The sequence below is a fragment of the Mus musculus genome, chromosome 3 (assembly GCF_000001635.26).
Source record: "Mus musculus strain C57BL/6J chromosome 3, GRCm38.p6 C57BL/6J".
Lineage (NCBI taxonomy): Eukaryota > Metazoa > Chordata > Mammalia > Rodentia > Muridae > Mus > Mus musculus.
In genome coordinates, this window is record NC_000069.6 from 100,627,406 (window position 1) to 100,653,386 (window position 25,981).

Genomic DNA, 25,981 nt, shown 5'->3' on the forward strand with positions numbered 1-25,981 from the left:
TAGGAGCTCCATCTGGGCCCTTTTATAGGTCACTCTTCTCATTGTTACACTTCCCTCTAGAGACTTCACCATGTTTACAAAACCTGCTCCCAGGCCTTGGAGGTCAGACTAGTTCTCTGCCTGCTTCTCTCCTGACAGATTTCACTTCTGACTATGTAACATTCTCCTGTTTCATACCATATGTACTAATTTTCAGTTGAATTCTGTGTAATAAGACTCTATTATTAATAATGAAGTTTCATTTTCATCCTTTAAGACATGTTTAATGTCCTTGTGATGGCTAGGAATGCCTCTGTGCTGACACAGGTTGTTCAGTGAGAACCTGTCTGTGAGGCAGACAGCTGAGCCTCCTCTGTAGCAGCCTGAGCTCTTCTTCCTGTGGGACTCTTCCAGCATTTACCTTCCAATCCAAACTTGTTTCTTACCTTAACTTAACTAGTTACCCATTAGCTTTTAAATAATTGCATTTTAAGTTATCTTTAAATTAGGCAGTCATAATATATATAATTTTGCCTAAAATCCATTACTTTTTATTTCTCATTCTTATTAGATTTGTTACTACTTCCAGAAAAATGCTAAACAGTGCCTTGTTCTTGATTGTAATGAGGTGTTTCTAACTTGTTAAATGGTTGGTTTAACAGATATATTGATCAATGACACAGAAATAAGTCTAAACACAGAAACCTGATTTTTTTTTTAAATAAGCCAGAAATACAAGGTGAAAAATAACTTCTCAACAACTTGTGCTGGTCAAACTAAATGGCTGCACATGTGCACGGAGAAGAATGCAAAGAGACCCACACTCATCATCCTGCATAAAACTAAAATGGATCACAGACCAGACCTCTTCAATAAGAGGCCAGATACACTAAATCTCATGGAAGAGAAAGTGGGGAATAGTCTTGGACTTACTGTCACAGGAAAAGAACTTCTGAACGGAACACCAATGCCAAAGGCACTAAAATTAACAATTAATAAATGTAATCTCCTGAAACCGAAACGCTTCTGTATGGCAAAGGACGCTATCATTCAAACAAAGTGGCAGCCTACAAATGGGAAAAGATTTTTACCAACTACACACCCAATAAATGACTAATATCCAAAATATATAAAGAACTCAAAAATACTAGATGCCAAGAAAAAAAAAACAATTAAAAAAAAATGGGGTACAGATCTAAACAGAGAATTCTCAAAAGAGAAATTTCAAATGGCTGAGAAGCACTTGAATAAATGTTCAATATCCTTAGTCATCGGGGAAATGCAAATCAGAACTACACTGAGATTCCATCTCAGAATGGACAAGATCAATAAAATGAGGAGAGCTCTTGCTGGCGAGGATGTGAAGGGAACACTCATCCACTGCTGGGGGACTGCAAACTTGTACTTCCCATAGGGAAATCAGTGTGATGGTTCCTGAAGAGATGGTCATTCACCTACCTCAAGACCCAGAAATAACCACTCTTGAGCATATACTCAAAAGACACTTTATTCAACTACAGAGACACCTCCTCAGCCAAGTTCATTATTGTTCTATGCATAATTGCCAGAAATTGGAAACAACCTGTATGGATCTTCAGTAGATCAATAGGTAAAGAAAGTACGGTACGCTTATACTATGGAATATAACTCAACTGTTTTTTTGTTTTGTTTTGTTTTGTTTTGTTTTGTTTTGTTGGTTTTTTTTAAGTGAAATCATGAAATTCACAGGTAAATGCAGGGGAAAAAAAAAAATCCTGCGCGAGGTGCCTCAGACCCAGAAAGACAAATGTATATGTAATTGCTTATATGTGGCTATTACATTTAAGTCAAAGATAAACATGCTAAATACTCATATAACCACAGAGGCTAGGTAGAGAATAAGGGACTAGCAAGGAGGGACTGATCTCCCTAGGAAAGGCAAATAGTCTGGATGGATATGGTTGATATGATGGCTTTCCACAAACTGAAAGGAAACAGCTACACAAGTCATTGAACATGGAGAGGTCAAGCTGGTGCTGATCTAGAGTCTTCCTCCCTATGAACTAGCTTCCATGATATAGTTTACAGTACAGGAGGTACTCTGAACACCACCAGAGGAGAAAGGTAAATACCAACAACCCAGCTACAAACCTCTGACATATAATGATAACCTGTCGACAAGATATGCTAGCGCAATAGTGGTCTAAACCCTGTGGGATAACCAGCCAATATTTAATTTGAACTAAGGCCTACTTCATGAGATAAAAGCCATACCCAATTCTGTTTGGGTAACCAAGAATCTGAGACGAGACAGGCCAGGGGCCTAGGAGAAAACCAAGCACTACTGCTCTGCGAAATGAACATAGCAATACATGACTCCAAATGGCACTCTGCTGTACTCATAGACCCATGCCTTGCTCAACCATTATTAGAGTAGCTTTTTTTTTTCTGCAGCAGATATAAACAAATACATAGACCCAGAGACAGACAATATGCAGAAAGTGAAAGATTGAGGAACACTCAGGCCCAAAAGAAACGTCTCTCATCAGATCCCTCTCCTCAGGGCAGAACTCTTTGGAAGAGGGGACAGAGATAGCATAAGAGCAGAGGAGATGGAGTGAAGGCCTTCTAGACTCAACAGGACTGCACACAGATGAACTCACAGAGACTGTGGCAGCATGCACAGAGCCTGCATGGGGCTGCACCAGATGGGCTCCTAGAGCTGAAAGTGGACACATGCTTCCACCAAGACTCTATCTCCAATTGATAGCCATTTGCAAATAAAAAATGAGTTTTCTCCAAGGGAGTCTCCCTGGGAAAACCAACCACTTGAAGGTAGGCCCCATGCCCAGCCTAGATGGCCGGGACAAAACAAACTCAATGGGATCTTAGGAGATGCTCTCTCTCATAAAGTTACATCAGGGCATCCTTTGTTTCACCTTATAGGTCCTTCACATACATAGTATGGCTTTCAGTCTTACGTTTTTATGAGATTCATGCATGTCTCTCAACTGTGCGTCTCCTGTGGTTTTTCTTTGGATCTTTTTCTCACTTAGTTGTTTTGTCCTATTCCAATTTGTTTTGTTTTGTTTTATCTTAATGTACTTTATTATTATTCCTTAGATGCCAGCTTGTTTTCTAAGGATTTGGGGTGGATCAAGATGGAAGGAGATGTGGGGAGGAACTGGGAGGAGTAGGAAGAAAAGATACCATAATAATATCTTGTGTGAAAAAAAATCTATTTCCAATTAAAAATACATAAAAATAAAAAATGGAGGAAAAGAAAAAGTTGGTTAAATAAAGGCTGTACTGTGTTATATTTGAAGTCTTTTAGTTCCTAAATTAAATAATTAAAAGATCTACCATGTTTCCTATCAGTATTTTCTTTTTTTTTTTTTTTCCATTTTTTATTAGGTATTTAACTCATTTACATTTCCAATGCTATCCTATCAGTATTTTCAATTAGAAAAATAAATATTATACACAATTTTAGAGATCCTAAGAAATTCAGAAATGACATAAAAGGAAATATAATATATAAAGATAGGTGGAAAATGGATTATCAAACGAAAAAGAACTATGGGGCTGTAGGATGGCTTTTAAGTGCAATGAATTTGAGCTTTGGAAGGAAATCAAAAGTCGGAAAAATGATATCAGAGCACTTTTTCACATATTAAAACAGCAAATAGGAAGGGCAGAGTGAGAGGAAACAAATCGAGGGATACACAAGAACAGCTCAAGTCATCACTTACAAACAATGGAGGCCAAACAAGAGCGAAACAACTGCTTCAAAGGGAAGTTTTATTCTTCAGATAAAACAAATCTTTAAAAAAAAGAATTTATTAAAAATTAAAAAGAAATGAAGGCTGGCAAGATGGCTTAGTGGTTAAGTTCCTTTCATCAAACCTGACCATCTCAGTTTGATACCTGCAACTCACATGGTGGGAGAAAATAAATTCTCACAAGCTGTTCTCTGACCATAAAATTATTCCATAATACTCATGCAGATGCATGCATACATGCAAATGCACATACAGCTACAAAAAGCTTATATGAAAGAAAATTTCTGGATATAATAAACATTTGGAGACATGTCACTGCCCTCTCTCAGTGTCACTGAAATACTGAAGTAACAGCTGTGTCAGTGGAATGCCCACAGTTGCTACTTTATAAAGGTAATGAGGTAAATAAAAACAGTATAATGAACTTAAGTTCCAAACTGTACTCTATCAAGTCTAAGGCAGTAGGGGAAGAGAAGAGCAGAAGAACTATCAGGAGTCAGACTGATGCTAAAGCACAGCAAAGGAAACTGCAGCAGAGTGAGGCAGCTGGCCATGAAGCAAGGAGAAAAGGCTTGCAGACTATAGTTACAACAAGCGCATACGATCTAGACTGCCACAGGTTCACACCTATAGACAAAGACCATTCTCAACTTGTTCTATGGTATCTGAGTATAAGGAGACCAACAGTCATATTTTCAGGTGATTTTAAGATAAATAATAAGTACTACCTGGAAGAAACATGAACAGCAAAAATTTCAATCAGCATAAATGATTTAAATGAAAATTAAAATTAGGGATTATTCAAATTTTTGACTTACATAAAGTAACACAAATAAAGTATTTCATCCATTTCTAAGTTTAAAAAAAAATCAGTGTTTTTGAATGAAATTGATAACAAAGAATAATTATTTTGAAGGCTTCCTGCTCAGCCTTGAACCTAGACACTATAATGAGCATCCTACATCAGAACTGTGTGTTCCTTTATCCTTAGCATGGCATTCCAGAACAGACTGTCTTGATTCTAGGCACGTTGCTTTCTATCTTGCCTTAGAACAGTAAGTAGTATGTAAGAAGAAAAGGGGGAGGGAAAATACTTTTAATACATTACAACACTAAACAGAATTGGAGACAAGTTACTAGCAACTGGAATGAAATTCAGGCAGAAGACCTGTCTCAAAGTAAAGGACAGAGCTTAAAACTAAGGAAAGGCTTTGATGTTCTTCTAAACGTACAAAGAAAAAAAAATAGTAAGACTTGAAAGCATAGTGGAATAGCTAATTGGAAATCTCCATGAACAAAAATGTCAAAATTCAGTTAACAATTCTGGAACATAAATAATCAAATAAAATACTGTTTACCTTTTCAGGTTCACCATTGCCCAGGGAATCCCAGTAGGTGTGTTAAAGGCAGGAAGGAGTTTCTCAGCCAACTGCACTGCTTTAGTCTTGAATATCTGAGACGAAAGCACAAATAATCATCAATTATAGTAAGTACTGCGCATTACTACCTCTTGCCGTATGCACACCACAATGTACACGTTATAAGAAGGCGTGTGGTAAGCAGTCACACATCATCCTTACTACAGAGTACACAGGAACTAGAGTGGATACTGAGGAAGGTTTCCCAGCATGTGACAGCCTCAGTGGACACACAGTTACAAAGAAAGGGCATAGTTCTGGTCATCATCTGTATTTTTACCTGCCCCCCAAAAATCTAAGAGAAGGCTGGGAAAATGAATCAGCAGCTAAAGCAGCTGCCATGAAAGAATCAAGACTGGCAATCAAACTGCCAAAACCCCACATAAATTCTGGTGGGCATGGCAGTTCACCTTAAGTCCAGAAACTCAAGTTGAAGCAGGATCCGTAAGTGGACTCCCTAACAAGACCAGCCACATCAGCAAGCTCTGGTTTTGACTGGAAGAACAATTCAGCATGACTCCCAACATAAACCTCAGGCCTCCACATGCACCCGCACACATGTGCACCCCCCCCAACCCACACATACACGAACACACAAGCAAACTGTGTTCCATAGCATGCACACACACACATACACAGAGAGAGAGAGACAGAGAGAGACAGAGACAGACAGACAGACAGACAGACAGAGAATAGAAAAAAAGATAACTGGGCTACAGAATCTTCATCAACATGCAAGCATATTTCAAATTTTAACAACAAAAAGCTAGTAATACAGTCTTGATAGATGCTCTTGAGTTGCTGTAAATGTTTCTTTTTGACTTGGCACAGCCCCCCACCCCCACCTCCAGGAGATGTGTGTTTCTGGTTACATAATATTAGAAAACAAATTTTTTTTTAAAAAAGATTGAAGACATTACTGGGTATCTCAAAAACTTGAAGGAATCTTAAAAAAATGTATGTAACATAATGTGGTTTTGACTTCTACTTTAAAACTGCAATGCTAGTCCAGTGTTAACTGTGATTAACATCTCACTGTATTTCTATTAATACATGCCATCAAAGTCACATTGGTTTTGCTGAATTTGTTGCAAATAGCTCATTACTTTTCTTCATTTTGTTACTTAAAATAAAAAATTATGTTAACTGTTTTGTTTTGACATTAAATCAGCATTGCTTTCTGAATATAAACCCAACTTATGCTTCCGATAATTTTTCCATATTCTTACTGGTTTAGCTTTACTAATTTTTTTCCAGTATTTTTACTTATATGTTCACAATGTTTACAAATCGGTAATGTTCTTTTGGCTATCAGTGCCACTATGACCTCAGAAGAGTGGGACAGTGTTCCCTGTACAGGACAGAACACCTTCTTAGCTTCTAGGAGCTCCTGAGTCAATCACTAACACCATCAAAAGAAGTTCCTGAGTTTCTGAAAGAGAAGAGCCAAGTTATACAATCTGCCTGCCTGCCTGCCTGCCCGTCACCAGATGAATGGGTCAAGGATATGTGATATATATACATAATTAAGTTTACATATACACATACAACATATATATGACCAAAATTATGTCATCTGTAGGGAAATGGAACTAGATCGTCTTCATGTTGAGCTAAATAAGGCACACTCAGAATGACAAATCTAGCCTGTTTTCATTCACATGTGGAATCAATGCTCAAAACCACGAGATTAGGACTATCTGGAAAAGGAAGGGGACTACCATTGGGAAGGTGGGCAGGAAACCACTGGGAATGGAGACAGAAACATAGCAGGGTAAGTGTTAGTAAGATCAAAGTACATTATACACGTCATGTGTACAGACATGGCATGATGAGAGCGCTTATTTTGTACAACTAATAGATACTAGTAAAAAATAGAAGGAGGTGAAAAGAGGAGAGGGAGAAAGGAAGAGAAGAAGGAGGAGAAAGAAGAGAAAGAGGAGGAAAAGGAAGAGGAGGAGTCAATTTGGACATATTTTTTAGAGGACTTGTCCATTTTACCTAAAATCTTTGAAAAACAACATCGGGCACACATACCACTAACCCATTTTTAATGTTTTGTGTGTGGAGGGGTAGGGAGTCTCAGCAAGCATCAGGGTCAGCTGAGTGACAATCCTCAGGAGGCAAGAAGAAAATCCCAATTAACACAGTTTGTTAGCTGGTGTTGGTTCACACTTCTGGCAGTTTACTGTAGGCATATTTAAGTGCAGTACAACTGGAAAAGGGTTTTCTAGTGTAATACAATCCCCCATGCACAACAATGCATAATTACATAGAAACTCTTCTCAAAATACATGTCACTTCTTCCATGAAGATGGGTTCTGGAGTTGGCTGTACGTGTTATACTAAGGACCTAGGGAGGATCTAGTGTAGTCGTGCTCATACAAAGAGCACAGAGGTCATGTGGGCTCTGAGCCACCTCTGGTCTTGGTTGCTGGAGCTCGGGGAGGCAACAGGCCATACAGATAGTATGAAGGTCACTAAACTATTAGTCAGCTCTGGCTCTCCCTGTGGAAGTTCTTTGCAGCTTGGCCTTACACACAGCACAGATCAGCAGGCTACTGAAAAACAGGTTACATCTTTTCCCTTGAAAAAGATAACCGGGCATGTTTAGCATTCCTGGTTTCCCTAGTGCTCTCTGTGAGCCCAAGAACCTTTGTGCTCCTAAGAGTGTCTATGGTGTCTGCAACGAAAGCCTAACCACCAGCCTGGCAGTGGTGGCGCACGCCTTTAATCCCAGCACCTGGGAGGCAGAGGCAGGCAGATTTCTGAGTTCGAGGCCAGCCTGGTCTACAGAGTGTTTTCCAGAGTGAGTTTCGAGACAGAGAAACCCTGTCTTAAAAAACAAAAACAAAACAAAAGCCTAACCATGGAGATAACACTTATTCCTGATCTTGGTAGGCTATCTTCTATTATTTCCTTAATATATTTAGCTTAAAAGCTATACTCAATTTTATTCATACTTTCCAAGTACCAACTTTATAACATTTTCACTTTCCCATGCAATTCTTTATTTGATGCGTGTATCACCTGAAGGCATTTTTTTCCCAAAGCCTCAAACCAGGCTAGACTTGGACTCAGTCCAGCCTCCTAGAGAACTGGGATTATAGTGAGCCACCACATAAGAACAAATATGTTAACGTTTTTACAATTTTATTGAAATTTGCTTTGATGTCCAGCATATGCATGTAGTATGTACTTAAAAAGACGTGTATTCTGTAGTTGTTGAATGAGTGTTCTATAAACATCAATTCACTTAACATAGCTGTTACTGGTGCTAAGGACTTGTATACATCATTACCTATTGTCTGTCTGTCCTATCAATTTGCAAAACTGTTTAAGGGTTTAACAGTCCTTGTGGAATTGCCTTTTTACTTCAAGAATTCAAAAGAAATCTTTTAATTCTATCCATTTCTGTTTCATTCATTTGAAGCTGTATTATTAAGTGCTCAGAATAGAGTAAGCTACTGATTTAATTTTGGGACTGTTGAGTTTTCCTGATGTATTCATCCTTTATCATGAAGCAGCCTTCATCTCTGTTGGTAATTTTTATTGTGAAGTCTATTTCATTATTTCATAGAGGATATATATTAAACATTGTAATGGAATATTCTGGGCTGTTTTTGTTTTCTTGGTTTTTTGGGTTTTTTGCTTTAAATAAATACATCATTTTAAAGGTACTTGATAAAAAATAATCTTCATGGTCTTCAATCATTTAAAGCATAGTTTTCCATGGTATCATTCTGTCCTGTGAGTGCTTTCAAACTTCTGTTTTAATCCCTGGTTTCTAGCTGTGTGACTATGATATGACTAAGTGTGCTTAGTCATGATGTCCTAGTTAGATTTTCTGTCAACCTGACATAGCCAGAGTCGTTTGGTAAGTGAAAACATTGAGAAAATGTCTCCATCAGACTAACCTATAAGGAAGACTGTTGTGGGTTTCTTAATTACTGACTAATGTGAGAGGGCACAGCCTACTGTGAGTGGTCCTGAGGTGTACAAGAAAGCAGGCTGAGCAAGCCATGGGAGGCAAACCAGTAAACAAGCGTTCCTCCATGGCCTCTGCTTCAATTTGTGCCTCCAGGCTCCTGCCTTGACTTCCCTTCACAACAGACTACAACTCTAAGATGAAAGAAATCTTTTCCTCCCCAAGCTGTTTTTGATCATTGTGTTTCATATAAACCCTAACTAAGATACATGCTAAGGAAACTTCAATTTCAAGTCTTCCACCAAATATAGAAAAAATATAGCTGTTGTTTTTCAATATCTCTACCCAAAGCACACGTATATCAAACTTTTTTAACATTATCCCAAACTTCTGAAGCATTTACTGTTTTTTTTTTCTTTCTGATTTTATTATCTTTCTTTGTGCTAAATAATATATTGCTGCACCTTCAAGTCTAGTGATATTACTTTCAATAACAGTTGTAAACAGTAAATTTTTTGGATACCATATTCCTCTTTTCTAGACTTTTAATGTTCTCTTTCATAGATTTACGTTTTAACTAAAACTTTCATCTATGCAATAACTTCAAGAATATTTCCCATGCAATTGAGTCTAGCTGTGAAAGATTCTATAAAACATTTATTGACTAATCTGGGTAAGCCCAAGACAGGTCAACATTCATGTGGAAGTAATGTGTTCCCTTGTTTCCTCATACATTAGCAATTCTGAACTGAAACCTGGTGACTGTAAATTGTACTCTGAGACTTTAAATATTGTCATATCCTCTGAGAAGTGCTTGCTTTACATCTTCTAAAGCATATAACTAAACTCAAAACCCAATCATTGCTCCTTACAGCAGTCGCGGCTGCAAGAGGCATGCTCAAGATCAAGAGCGAGTGACATCAGGAGGCTTGATGCTTGTTCAATATAGGCTTACTCTTAGGACCTAGCCAATCAGGTAGAGCTGTGTACAGCATCTGGGGATTTTCCTCCAGAGCACTCTCTTCTCATAAATTTTACCCCAAAATTTCTACCTGTTACAAATGCTAGAAATTGTCTTTTCAATCAAATAAGTGACCACAAACACAATCAACTATAAATTAGTATTACCACTGAAACTTTCAAGCACACATGACAAGACTGTGTACAAATGCATATGTGACCTAACACACTAAAGAGGAAAATAATGAATATATTTAAAGATATTTATGTCAGTATACTACCTAGTTTTGTCAACAAAAGCCAAGGTCATCTTGGATAAAGGAACCTCAATCAAGAAAATACCTCCATCAGAGTGTCTTGTAGGCAAAACTGTGGAACATTTTCTTAATTAATGATTGGCGTGGCAGGGCCCTGCAACCCCTGGGGCAAGTAGGCCTGAATTTTCCACAAAGCTAGCTGAGCAACCTAGAAGGAACAGCCAGTGCTCCTCCACAGCCTCTGCTTCAGATCCTGCCTCCAGGTTCCTGCCTTGATCTGCTGACTTCCTCTCTAAATGAATGAGCAGCAGTAAGGGGAGGTAAACCCTCTCCTTTTTGGAGAGCAACTTTTGGTCATGGTGCTTATCACAGCAATGGAAGGCAAACTACTTCAGTCAGCAAAGTTTAGTGGAATATTTTACCCAATTACTAGGACATTTGTAGAGAACAAAAAAAGTCAAAATTTCAATAGAAATTGCAGCTATTTCTGGGGCAAGATCACTTTTTCCAAAACAACTTGATATTTAAACCAGAAAACATGAATACTTAACATTTCTTTTCCTTTATTCATGACTTTATTTAACAGTGCTTTAGGTTTAAAAGCTATTCATTTGTCCAAGAAAATACCCTAAACTGACTCAGTATATTTATGTTTCAGTAAAGACAGAGTTTATTGCTGTTATTTCTTTTGTTTTTATTATCTATGAGTGTGTATTAAACTCCAGCTAACAATTTCTCTATGTTATCTGACAGGTTCCAGGTACCATTTCCCATATAAGTTATGCGTTCTTAGCTAGGAAAGCACTTTGATACTATTTTAAGATATGAAGAGAGACAACCTTGTTAAGGAAATGCCATAGATCTGTATCGAGTAAGCATCATAAACCATCAAAAGTTCTTAACTTGTGAATAGTTAATAGAAAACTCTTTTTCTGAGAAAAATAACACATCACATTTATGATGATAACAAATCAGCAGGAAAGAGAAGCGCTATTAGGACAGCATGTAACCCTCATGCATCTCCCTACACAAGAAAATGGGATGCAGGTAAACCATTGCTTATTCTAGTTACACCTCTAACACAACAAAAGCTCTCTGTTACACTATAAATGATAGTCAACTTCAGCTCAGATGAAAGGCACCTACTTCCTACTCGTTCAGCATCAGATAATGCCAAATAAAAATTATTTCTATGATGCATTTATTTTTAGTACATCACAGATGCAGATTCAATGTTGAAGCCACAGTAACAGGTCTGGTGAGGACTTTCAAATCAAAATGATCACATATATTAATGTAAGTCTACTGAATAAGAAAGTCAGGAAAAATGCATGTCTTTACCCCTGAGAGAACATATCTTAAGAATTTGTGTTATTTATTTTCAACTAAGTAAAAATCTTCACTACCCTCACAAACTTCTGGTTAATGTTACCAAGTTGATTATATTAAGACCCACACAGCTGTGAAGTGCTTCTAGAGTCAGGAGAAAGGCCTGGTCTAGTAAGTGGACTTCATATGCTGGCACACTGGTGAACGGTAGAAAGTCACCCTAGAAGGAGGAAATGGGTCACAGGACACGTGCAGTTGGGTGCCCTACTTTATCCTGGCTTAGTCCTTATTCCTTTCCTGGCTTCCTTTTCTACACTGCCATGCCCTCCACGCTAAGATGCTCTAAAACCTCCAAAAGCATTGACAAAGGAAAATCAACCTTCTGAGCTCTACCTCTCCACAGAGGCAGCATCTGTGTCCTCAGCACCACACAGGTGCTTGCCCACACCAAGTCGGCCCACTCTCAAGCCAGCTTTTATACACGAGGAAACTTACAGTACAACAGGTAAAGAGCTTCATAGATACCACTGTCGGGGACGGGGAGGCGGAGGCATGCAAGCTAAGAAAGCAAAGCTCTGGATTCCAGCCCGTACGTGCTCCCTCCCCTGTTCCTTCTTTACAGTTCGAGGCTCACACATACAATGGTAGAACTATGGTAGCAACGCGTATTTCCTTAACTATTTGGTTTTGTCCATGACATCAGCAACCAAAATTTCAATGTTTGCTTCAACTTTTCTGCAGAGAATCTAACATGGAAGAATTAAGTTTGAAGCTTCCCTCTACTAAATCTTCTCAAATTAATTTTGGTTCTCATTACTGATATGAAAATTAATCAAGTATATCAAACACTCACACATAAAACAGTACTTCCAGATAAATAACAACCTCTAACTTCAAAGTCTTCAAATGTTCCTATGTTCTTCCTCCCATTTTTATATAAAAGAACCAAGAATCACCATCTTCAAAAACGGCCACCAACAGAATCCCTTAAGCTCTGCTAGATGACAGAACACACCTGTAGTACAGTTACTCAGAAGGTGAAAGCAAAAGATGGAAACGTTAGTGACCTTAGCAACTCTGTGAGACTTGTCTCAAATTTTGTAAAGGGGCTGGAGTATGAATCTGAAGAGACAGCTCAGCAGTTAAGCGTACTTGTTCCTGGCTGAGGACCCACATGATGATTTACAAGCATAGTAACTCCAGCTCCAGAAGATCTAAAACCATCTTCTGACCTCCTTGGTACCAGGCATGCAGTTACATGATCCACATACATGCATACATGCAGGCAAAACAAATCAATTTAAAGGGGGCGAGAGGGCTGGTGTATAGCTCATAACTAAATTGTCTCATACAATGTGCCATGGATATAGTCTCTAATACATTAAATACACAATACAATAGTAAGTCAATTATAAAGAATAAAATACCACAAAGATATATTTTTAAAGTAGGCATATTTTTTAAATTATTTTAGAAATATATTTTTAAAAGAAATTACAAACCAGTAAGACAAACAGAATATCCTTGCAGTTGTATAAAAACAGCAGTAAGGGCTTCAGAGATAGAGCATATTACTCTTTCAAGAGACTCCTGTTCAGTTCTCAAATTGGGCAACTCATGCTGGCCTATGACTCCAGCTCCAGGGAGTCCAACATGGACACACACAGAGACACACTTTAAGTCTAAATCAACAAGGCACTATGGGGGTCTATTACCCTGTGTCTAGAAGCTCCCATGAAAACAAGTTGATGCTTCTGGCTAATCTGTACTGTCTCTTGATCTTACTGGGTCAAATGCTAAAGAAAAATGTAGCTAAGCAGGCTCTGCTGCAAACACTCCTCCTGGCTGTACACAAAGTATAAATGAAAGGATGGTCACGTAGAAAATCCCCAGAAGCAGTATAAGAACAGTGTGGCCCTAGCTACAGAATCTTGACTACTGTGAACAATCAGCTAAGTATCACAAAGGTAGTCACTGCTTTGGTGAAGACCTCCCTTTCCTAGCTAGTAACCCTCTCTAAAACAAAACAAAACAAAACAAACATAAGCCCATGATCTTCCATCCAGTTCCCCACCAACACTCAGATGGATCCTTGGAGCTGTGGGTGCCTCCCCATATCCACACACGCCATGCTTCTAGTCTGTCTTTCTCATGCCTTCAGAGAAAGACTGGCACAGAGAACCAGACTCGGCCTCTTCCTCTCGGACTAGCCCACATGCCCACAGTCCTCTTCTACAGTCTACTCAACTTCCTTACTCTTTGCTGACAAAGGATTGAGTAGGAAGAATAGAAAATGCTGTGTTCTTTCTTCCTTCTTCCTCTGCCTGGCCTGCACTAGAAGGCCCATGTGTCCAGCAGAGGGAGAGGAAGGAACTCTTTCTGTAGGGTAAGTAAGCATGGGTAAAGTAGAAATTTCTGGTTTCTTTGGAGACTCAAGTTATAATGATGTTTTGCTGAGGCAGACAGGTGAAAGGGCATTTTGCTAAAACAGACACGTGAAAAGATGTTTTGCTATAGCAAACACGTGAAAGGATGCATAATGTTTAGAAAGAATATAAATATGACCCCACAGACAGTGGGAGCTCAAGTGTTGGTTTGCCTCGCTCCACCTCACTATTCTCTGCTGATGACGCGCATATATTGGTTCTCCTTACACTGCGCTACTAAGCGCAGGTGAACTGTGGTATCTTCAGAGAGAGAAACTTGCCAAGACTTGTGAGGTTCCTGCGGCTTCTTGCCACTGGCTGCAGATTCAGATGAGTTCTTCTAGATTGAACTGCCCTTGCTGATTCGTGTGTGTGTGTGTGTGTGTGTGTGTGTGTGTGTGGTGTCTTCTGAGTGGACTGAACTACAGTTGCTGAATCATGTTTGGTGTTTGCTAGTAGACTAGACTGAGAACAAGGCCTAAATAGGCCTACTTCCCCGTATCCTAATAACCTTTTGTTCCCACTGCCTCTGCTGGGTGATGGGCTAGAGGGAAGGTTGGAACCTTGTTAAAGTAAGTTGTAAAAAATAAACACCTACAGGTGGGTAGTTAGATCAATCCCAACTGTAGCCTCATTTGCTGCCCTTAGCATTTCCTGATTCTTTTTTCCTGCCCTGTCCTTCATCTTGAAAGAGACTGGGAACAGTTCCAAAGGAGAAGGACAGAGTAGAAGAAACAGTGATTTAAATTTTATTAAGTAAAGCTTACAAAACTCTATTTTAGTTACAGCTTCATTTTATACCATGACCTTGCCACAGAGCTTCAAAAGTAGTTTGAGCATGGTCACTATGGGTGTACAGATCTCTGGGTCTGCAGGTCTAGCTTCCCCCTTGACTGGCAGAGGGATTATTATTCAGTGTTTTCTCTCTGTGCCCTGGAGCAAAGCTGGGCTCTGGATCTAGTCTTTTAATCTTGCAAAGAGGTTTTTACTCAGAACTAGAGAAGGGTGGAGTTTATAGCTCACACTCTTAGTTCTCCTAAGATTCCCAGAAGTTTTCAGTCTTCTGGATTGAGTCTGTAATTTTTGCTACTCAATCCTATCCTGATACAACCTACATCCAACTAGGACATCTGGGTTTTTCTCCTTCCCAGGTCAAGAGGTGGCCTTCTTCAGAAAGCTTTTGGGAACTAGATTTTTCCCCAGGAAGATGAGGCCTCACCTTTCTTCTTGATCCAAAACTTCCTCCTTGCAGCAGTGTTTAAAGCCAGCTCCCTAAGCTGCTCTACTCACTAACTGCCAATTTCCCAGTGATGAAATGAGACCAATACCTGGGCATGACTGATGGGGCATCACTGTGTAAGTGCAAAAACAAAACACATTATATTTTGTAACCATGTTATAGCTACCAAATAATTTGAATATATTGTTATAAAATGTGACAGTAGGGGAAATCAAAGCTTAGGTTACCTCATACGAAACTTCTACCTTTTAAGGAAAATAATCAAGTTTACACAAACCTTACCAGTAAAAAAAAAGAGAGAGTGTGATTTTAAGAAACCAGCATTACTTATGCAAAATACAAAAACTGGCAGACACAAAGTATTAAAAGATGAGGGCTGGAGAGATGGCTCGGGGGTAAAACACTCGTACAAGTGTGAGGGCTGGAATTTGGACTCTCAGAATCTACTAAAAAAGCAGAGTAGGCATGACAGCCTACCTATAATACCAATGTATATACAGGATTCCCTGGGGCAAGCTGGCTCACTAAACTAGTCAAATCTCTAACTTCTGGTCTCTAGTGAGAGCAAGCAAGACAACACTCAACACTAACTTCAGGCTTCCACATGTACACAGAGAATGAAAATGTTTGCCACTAGGGCGATTACCTGACTCCAATCCCCAGGACCCACAGGGCAGAAGGGAAGAACAGACCTCCTCCAAGCTGTCCTCTAACCTCTACACATGAATATATATGCACACCCCATCAATCAATCAACAAATCAATAAAATAAAAGACATAAATGTGGTTTAAAAACTGAAAAACACAATCATCCTACTACATGCCAAAATAATTTGATAATAAAACACCCACTCCTAATGGGGAAAGCCCAGCAAACTTAGAAGTGTGAGACAATATCTTCAAGATGATAAAGGGTATCTATAATAATAATAATAATAATAATAATAATAATAATAATATAGCTAACATTTTGTTAATAGTATAAAACTAAATGCTTTCCCCCTAAGATCAAGAGCCAGGCAGGGATGACTACTCTGACAAATCCTATTAAACTTTATAAAAGATATCTTAGAAATGCATTAAGGTAAGAAAAATGCTCTTCTCTACAGAGAAAAATAAGTCAATTCTTTTTACTAATAATATTGTTCTTCACAAAGAACATCCCTAAGAATCTATTCTATTTAGAGCTTCCAGAATTAGTGAAGCTAGAAAAATCTAGAACAGACTCTGCACATGGCCTATGACCTCCATACTCATAGAGTTAAATTTAACAAACTTAATGTATAATAATAAAAATGTTTTATAAGAAATACCAATAGATAAAACCCTTAAAAAAAAAAAGAAAAAAAACTAGGAGCTGGAGAAATGGCTCAGTGGTTAAGGGCACTGGCTCCTCTTAGAGAGGACTTGGGTTCAATTCCCAGCACCCACATGGAAACTCACAACTGCCTGCTCTTTGCCCAGCTCCAGGGGATCCAATGCCCTCTTCTAGCCTCCACAGGCACCAGGCAGGTACATGGTGTATAGAAATACATACGGACATAAGACTCCTACACATGAGGATTTTTTTCAAAAACCTAAATAAAATTCTAAAATAAAAACAAAATGTTCATAAATCAAAAGAGCCAAAACTATTTATCTGCCAACTCTCTAAGCTCATAAAACCCAACTAAAACTTTAATTTTGTAAAAACCAGTAAGTAAATTCTAAAATTTATATTAAGAGAAAATAAAATCTTTAGTTCAGTTGTAGTCAAATTACAAAAACATTTTCTTTTACACCATTCATATCTCTTCTAATCAAACAAACCAACAAAGTATTACTTGACTCTACTCACTTCCTCTCCTGACAGGTAATATGCAGCGAGGAGCCCTCCAATAAAGCGAATGTTAACTTCAAAGACAGACACTTCTGAATTCTGTGGAGACAAAGTGAAAATACACACATACATGTAGTACTTCACAGTTTTCAAAGTTTTTACTTTTTTAGAAGCTCACTGGTTTCTCATCTACAGTGTGTTTTGCTTTAATACTCTGCACTTCCATTTCTCATGTCACAAATCCTGACTTCCATTTGTTAGCTCACGCAAGTTCCTCTATTGTTAGCACCACAGCTTCCTAACTGCCAAAATCAATGGGCCATTTGATGTACCCTACACAATCCTGTGAAATTATCCTAGGATTCACTACCACTGACTATTGTTGGTTCCTTGTGAAGGCCTCCACACTTCCTTAATAATGAATCTCAAATCCAAAAAATAAAAATAAAAAAACCTCCTCTAATGATTCTATTGCATTTATTTTAATTATTATAGCATAAACTCTATTTCTATCTCTTCTCAAGAATTTTTAGTACTTTGCTAGTACCTAATAACCTAATAATTATTAAAGGAGATGCCAAAGACCAGTAGAATTATTGTTAATAAATTAACACTGTTGAAAACCCACTCCTATGTCAGAAACCAGTGTTGACATTCACAGCACATATATATCAAAATGAAGAATGGATATATAAAAATTTTAAAAGAAAAATAAATACAGAAGTAGAAGAAAATTTGACAACAAGCAAACTTAAGAAAGCACATAATGTGTAAGAATAAAGTAAAAATTTTTGTAATATATCAATTATGAATTTGAAATTTCTCTAAAATGTAAATTATCTACAAGAAAAGATCATAAACAAAACTAGAAGGCAAACAAACTGAAGCAAATTTATCACAAAAATTTACATATGTAATACACAAACTATTTTGTACAATTTCAAGGTGGAAGGAAAGACACTCTCCACTCTATTATTTTATCACATTGAGGCATGCATACATACATAAATATAGTAAAAAGTTTTTATAATGAATACCAATAGATAACACCCTTTAAAAAGAACTAAGCAGAGGCTGGAGAGCTAGTTAGTGGTTAAGAACACTGACTAATCTTCCAAAGGAACTGGGTTCAATTCCCAGCACCCATATGTCAACTTACAACTATCTATAAGTCCATGCCCAGAGGATCTGATACCCGGGGAATAGAGAAAACATTCTAAATAGAGCACCTAGATGCTTATATTTAGGCTTAGACATTAGGGCATTTCTAGGACCAGTCAGTGGCTCAGAAGGTAAAGCATCTCCCATGAAAGCACCTGGGCTGGAGCTCCAATCTCTAGCACTTCCATAAATGCCAAACATGAATGGGAGTCCTCCACATAATCCCAGCAAACAGGCAGAGCTGGGGAGAGGGATCCCCAGAGAAAGCTTGCTAGCTAGACTAGCCAACAGGTAAACTGGGTTCAGGTGAGAGACCCTGAGTGACAGATGAGATGGAAAGCAATCAGCCAGCAAGGAAGACTTCACTAACATCAAGCACTGGCCTCCACATCTCCACATGCAGCACTGCTATGGACATCCAGCTACCCAGATGGTCACACTGGCTGCGACATTATGAATGAGGTCAAAGGAGCCCTGGAGATTTGTAGAAGTGAGGCATGTCCCTCCTACACCACAGAAAGTCAGACTGCCTGCCTTCCAGTCACATGTGCACAGCTTCCTGGACTATTTCTCAGAAACATCACATTAATAAGAAACTCTCCAATAGTTAGGGATGATAATAATGATAATGATAATGATAATAATAATAGGTATACTCTATTATTCTATCACTATTATAAATGTTATAAACTAAGCATTATAATGTAAAGCAGTTAATTAGTTAGACTAGTTCATTGCTTCTCCCTCAGCTATTATGTCCTTAACTGGCTTTAAATAATTGCAAGAAATATGAAGACAGTGAGAAAAGATGATAAAAGTAACAAAACAAATGATAATTCCAAAAGAAGAATGAAGACTTAACACAGTTCAACAAACTGCTGAGACCATGTTCACAGCACCACAACTGCTATCTTCACCCATGAGATCTACTTTAACAGGACAGCATTCACCATATGCAGTTGATAACTAATAGAAATGTTCTTCTCACCTTCCTGGAATCTGGAAAGTCCAGGATCAACAGCACCAGCAGATTCCGTAACTGGTAAGCGCCACTCAACTGATTCACAATGGTACTTACATGACCTCGCACGTATGAAGCAAAGTAGTTCTCTGAGAACTACATTATAAGGAACTACTTATATCCATAATAGCTCTGTCCTGATGAACTCATCACTACCCAAAGAACCTTTCCAGTTCCAACACATGAGTGATTAATATGAATTTAAGAGGATACAAATATCCCAGATCAGAGCATTAAACTGTCCTTTTATAGTTAAGGGATTAGATAAATTGCCAAGGTATACACACCACACTGAAATCAAGGTTTTCTTCAATCCATCTTTGCCCATCCATGAATTCATCATGAAGCCCCATGATATAAAGGGTATCCAAAGCATCCACTATGGTGGCACCCATCTGTGAGCTTCCTATATTTAGGAGGAAGAAACAGCTGTTGTTAAAAACATCCCCTTCAGGGACGGCAACCCCAAAAGAAGAACAACAATATCTACTAAATGGATCCCTCAGAGCTCCCAGGGACTCAACCACCAACCAAAGAGTAATGGGTGGGTCCATGGCTCCCCCTTCACATGTAGCAGAGGATGGCCTTATCTGGCATCAATGGGAGGGGAGGCACTTGGTCCTATGGAGGCTTGTTGCCCCAGAGAAGGGATGCTAGAAGGGGTGAGGTACAAGTGGGTGGGTAGGTGGGAGAGCACCCTCATAGAGGCAAAAGGGAGGGGGGAACGGAATGGGGGGGGGCTGCAAAGGGGAGACTGGGAAGGAGGGCAACATTTGAAATGTAAATAAATAAAATAATTTTTTTAAACTGAAAAAATCCCCTTCATCTAAGTTCTATTTTTAATTTGTACATATTAAGAGTAAATCAAAGATTACTTTTAAGTAATGTCATTGCTTACTTTTCTATTAGGTAGAAACAGTTTGATAGAGTTTACAAAAGATAAGATTGGGGGAGCAAATACAAAATTAAGTGAAAACTAACAGTATAGTCTCCTTGTTTTTCTGTCTTGGTCAGAATATGAGTATATACTTAACTAAAGTATGAAAAATGTAAGAGGAGGGTAATGATTCAAGAAAAGGGGACTATTCAAAATGACAGAGTAAGACAACATAAGCCATGTCTTTCTGGTTTAAACCCGTAAAAGGGGGGACATATATGTATAAGAAGTTCATAAGACTTATATAAATAAAATAAATCTTTTAAAAATTTCGTAAGACTAAATAATTATAATAAATTTTATTACTTTTTTTGGCTTGGTTTGGTTTGGTTTGTCAAGACAGGGTTTCTCTTTGTAGCCCTGGCTATCCTGGAACTCATTTTGTAGACCAGGCTGGCCTCAAACTCAGAGATCCACCTTCCTCTGCCTCTCAAGTGCTGAGATTAAAAGCATGCACCACCATACCCAACTATGTTAATACTCTTTAATTAAAAAAGAAAATAACAGATAGAAGAAAAAGAAATGATGAAGTAAAATATAGAGAGAAAAATCAAAATACAAGATGCCACCACATCTAACAGACAATCTTAGTCTTTAGTTTCGGAAAGCAGGTCACGAGGAATTAACTAAGCGAAGCAACCCAATGGGTACTCAGATCAGCCCTGCACACAGGAGAAGAAGGCAGGACAGCTTACTGGATTTTCTTCTCTTTCTTCCTTTTTCTCTCTCTTGGGGGTGTGGGTAAAACTAATTTCCCCCTCAATGGCCTAAAGCTATAGGCACAAATATCTTTTGATCTTTGTCCTTAAGTCACATACCTTTTTGTTCAAATGTCCCTAATAATTCCTTCACCTCATCAATAATCTATCTTTCTATTAATTAAACAAGTATACAACACCCTGATAACATGATTTGGTTTTCTCCAAACTCAGTTCATGCCAGTATCATCCGAATGCCCATTTGGAGTTATTACACACACATTTTCATTTACTTTTGTTGATCCTCAGCTTTTTTACTATGATAAAAGCTTTTCTCTCATATACTTGTTTGAATCCATCTAAAAGATAACTGTTAGTATGCTCTTTAGACTTACTGGACTCCTTCCTTTAAGGCCTGCCAGCACTGCTGTCCATCCTGTGCTGCAGCAGCTATGTTGCTAGTTACTAGTCAACTCCTTGTCTACGCTGCGCATTGCATACATACTCTGCCCGCACCATCCGAGTTACTTACACAGAGTAGGTCTGTGCCATAAATGAAGAGCTAAGGAATACCTGAGTGAAAATGAAACCATTGTTTGCTAGATAACATAAGGTTTCACCTGGAAAAAACGCAAAATAACTGGAATCACCTATGTGTAAACTAACAGAAAAATGACAGTGCAGATGTGTAACACAGCCAAGCGTGGTGGTGCACGTTTTAATCTCACCCAGCACTCAGGAGGTAGAGGCAGGGGAATCTCTGAGTTTGAGGACAGCCTGATCGACAAGTTCTACAACAACCAGGGCTACCCAGAGAAATACTGTCTCAAAAGGGTGGGGAGGGAGTGGTATATAACAATTTTTTAATTTATGGGATTGTCAAAAGGTTCTGAAAAAATAATAACTTTAAATTTTTACTACTTAATGAAAACAAACGAAAATAAATGAACTCTCAACACTACTGAGAAGGAAAAGGACCAGCAACCATGAACAACAGAGTCCAACTACCAAAGCTAAAGGCAGAAATATATTAGAAACAAAGAAGAGTATCGAAAGAACTAATTTGAAAGATGGTTCTATAAAAACAATCATATAAAACATCTATTCCTAACCTAGTTTTTCAGAAGGAAAGAAACAAACAAAACATCAAAATAGGAAATAAAAAAGCAACAAGATAAAATTCCAAAAGTCTTACTTTATTTTCACAATAAACTTCAAAATCTTAGATTAGTGGGACAGCGATCTGACTATATGTGTGAGAAAATATTCAAAAAGCCACTCACTATAAAATTACCACACATTCTACAATGTTAAGACTGACAGTTCTACTCTGTACAAAGTGCTACATAACTAATTTTGAAAGTAGCAACAGCCTGCTGCCAAACCAAAGCAAAAACACAGTTCAAGAAAAATATACATCTGGGTGTCATGGGTGCACACTTTTTTCTTTTTTAAAGAAGTATTTACTTATTTTATGTATATGAGTACACTGTAGTTGTCTTCAGACACACCAGGACAGGACATCAGATCCCATTACAAATGGTTGTGAACCACCATGTGGTTGCTGGGAATTGAACTGAAGACCTCTGAAAGAGCAGTCAGTACTCTTAACTGCTGAGCCATCTCTCCAGCCCCTGTAGTGGACACCTTTTAAATCCCAGCACTCAGGAGCCGAAGTCTCACACCCAGGTATATAGTAAGACCCTTTCTCAAAAATGAATGAATGAATGGATAAATGGATGGATGGATGAGAGGGAGGGAAGAAGGTAAGAAGGAATGAGGGAGGGAGGAAGGAAACAATCTACAGAATATACCTCATAAACATGAAAGCAAAAATAACAAAATATTAGCCTATCAAGCCCTAGTTAAATCAAAAGTGAAAAAATACTTCTATATGTACATATATACATATATGTACAAAGTCAAAAGTAGCTTTTTAAAAGCATTGCAAAGTCAAACTTTGCTAAATCAAAATCCCTCTTTTTAAAATGCAAAAAGTCCTTTAATATAACTCCACAAAAAAATCTCCAGAATATCAAATAAAAAGCATCCATGCAGCCAGGAGGTGGTGGTGCATGCCTTTGATCCCAGCACTCCAGAGACAGAGGCAGGCAGATCTCTGTGAGTTTGAGGCCAGTCTGATCTACAGAGTGAGTTCTAGACAGCAAAATATACACACAGAAAAAGCTTGTCTCAAAACAAAAAAGATAAAAAAAGCATCCATGTCAGTCAATCATGGTGGTACAAACCTGTAAGTCTAGCACTTGGGAAGCTGAGGTAGGAAGATATTAAGTTATAGAGCAACATAAGCAAGCAAAAATTTGTCTCAGAAAATCAAAGGATTCATTCTATTAACCATGTCTGGGTAGCTAGGACCTGTGCTAAGCTATAGCCAGCAGCAGTCTCTTCTACTCTTGGTCCTCTGTAGCAGTGGGCCCAGAGAGGGTAAGACACATGACTACGGCCCATCAGTTAGAGAAAACAAGAATCTAAAATTCTTTCAATCTTATTTCTAAGAAATCCAAACACTTCCCTGATTCTACAAATACAGTACACAGTATAAAGACATGAAACCCCAAATGCTGAGCCTCTCCTCCTAAGAAGCCAGCATATAGGAGAAGGGGAGGGGGAGCCTGAGCTGAATCAACTCTACACCAGGACTCCGCTGAGATGACTGGACTGGTTCAAGTCATTTTGAGATGGGTTTTCTGTCATCTGCAAAGTGCTTTGGTGGCAAGGATTAACTAGTCAAGGCAGGATGCACTGATTTCAGTTACCACAGGAGAGAACCATTTACAATAAAAGCTTAGGGAAAGACATGGTTTAGGTTAACTCCCTGCAACCTGTAACACTGTGAGTGTAAGTTCAGTGCCTGCCCACTCAACTGACAGTGACAGGAGATGGATTGGAGAAAACTGTCTTGGGTTTTGTCTGTTGCTTTGTCTGCTGGTTTGTCTGTCTGGTCTACAGTTTTAACTCTACAAAGTCATAATAAAATCTGGGGTAACAAATGAGAAACTGGGTAAAGGGAAAACTGAGGGCTTGGGGCAAGGCTCAGCAGGTAAAAACACTTCCTGAACAAGCCTAGCAACCTGCGTCTGAGTTCTGGAACGCCATAATAGAAGACCAGAACTGACCTCCGTCCTGGGAAGGAGTGAGGGAGATGTTTCTACACACACACACACACACACACACACACACACACACACACACACACACACATACATACACACACACAACCTTTCTTATTTAATGAAGAAAATCCACATCTGCCTCTTATTTTCTATACATGTTTATCCTCAAATCCTTTAATACTAAGGCTCATTGGTTATCACTGCTCAGGGACAGTCTCTGAAAGATAATTTAAGTATAATATAAAATATAAGTCTATGTCTTTAAGTAGACCATCATTTGTGACATCTACAAAAGCAACAGGAACTTTTTTATCTGTAACATTTTTGCAGAGAAAATATACTCTATTTCATTAAAAGATACCAGCTAAATGAAATATATTATGAAAAAATATGGTAACCACTGATTAGCTACAAAATGTTTTTCTGTTCCCAACACAACTCCTAAATTTAGAACAATTCTTTTTGTTTGTTTTTGTTTTTTGAGACAAGCTTCTCCTTGTAGCCATGGCTGTCCTGGAACTTACTCTGTGGACCAGGCTGGCCTTGAAGTTGGAAACCTGTCTGCTTTTCTGCCTCCCAAGTGCTGGGATTAAAGGCATGCACCACCACCACCCAGGAGGACAACTTATTTTTTTAAGACATTTGTTTTTACCCGGGGGGGGGGGGGGGAAGAAGGGAGGGAAATAATATATCTCATAGCACACTGGAACCTCTACACTGCTTCCTTTTCCTTTATGAGTATTAATAGTAGTACTTTACCGTCTTAAAGGGGAAAAATTGCAAACAGATATCTACTTTTCATGACATTAAACAAAAGAAAATGCAGGGGGAAAAAGACCTTCAAAATACTTAGATAAAGATATGAAGTACCTATGTGTAAATAGAGTATCTAACACAAAGCTATGTATTTCAGTGCAACTAGAACTAAATCTTGACACACAAAAACAAAAAGTTCATATTATAACTGCACAGAATCAGAGACCTTGGAGAGTACTTTTAAAAGCCAGATTTTGTTTTAAAAGATAGGAGGTGGGGGTGGGAAGTAATTCAAAGAAGTTACCTTACCGAATATGTTAGTGGAATGGCCTTTCCTTGCAATAGGCCTTAGTTCATTATGTCCCCATCCGTATGTTCTGTAATTATCCCAGGCATGTTTCATCATCTGAGAAGAGAAAAATTGTAATACACCATTTGAAGCTATCCACAAACTGCTTTATTCCTCATATAATTTAGAGTTGGGATATTATATTTTTACCCATTCTGCAATGTTTCATACACTAGCATATTACTCAATTAACATGTTTCAGTATAAAAACACACATACCTACTGTGCTGGCTACTCTGATGTCAACTTGACACAAGCTAGAATTATCTGAAGGGAAGGAACCTCAAATGAGAAAATGCCTCCACAGCTGTAAGGCAGTTTCATAACTAGTAACTGATGAGAAAGAGTCCAGCCCATGGTGGGTGGTACCATTCCCGGAATGATGGTCCTGGGTTCTGTAAGAAAGCAGGCTGAGCAAGCCATTTAGGAGCAAGCCAGTAAACAGCATCCCTCCATGACCTGTGCATCAGCTCCTGACTCCAGGTTCCTGCCATGTTTGAGTTTCTGTCCTGACTTCCTTCGATGATGAAGAGCGACATGGAAGTATAAGCCAAATAAACCCTTTCCTCTCCAACTTGCTTTCTGATCATGGTGTTTCATTGCAGGAACGGAAACCCTAAGAAAAGCAACTATACTTAATTTCAACTTACACAACAAAACATTAGATGTAATCAGAAAGCTATTTAGAGAAAGAGAGGTAGTTATCTGGCATTCCTTTCTTTCATAAAGTGCTAATACTTGGGGAAACAGTCCCTCTTTCTTCACTGTGATAATGACTGGGTTGTCAATCAGGGGGTCTTGCTTCCAC

The 25,981-nt window shown here is 38.4% G+C and overlaps 1 protein-coding gene across 1 annotated transcript in view; it reads right to left on the reverse strand.

Moving 5' to 3' along the window:
- Positions 1-25,981, reverse strand: part of Man1a2 (mannosidase, alpha, class 1A, member 2) — a 123,271-nt gene that overhangs the window by 65,203 nt on the left and 32,087 nt on the right. Inside the window, exons 3-6 of the mRNA NM_010763.2 lie at positions 25,134-25,230; positions 19,587-19,705; positions 17,136-17,216; positions 5,099-5,193 (exon numbers count right to left, since the gene is read on the reverse strand). Coding sequence (NP_034893.1) covers positions 5,099-5,193; positions 17,136-17,216; positions 19,587-19,705; positions 25,134-25,230 — 392 coding nt within the window. The remainder of the gene's footprint in view (positions 1-5,098; positions 5,194-17,135; positions 17,217-19,586; positions 19,706-25,133; positions 25,231-25,981) is intronic.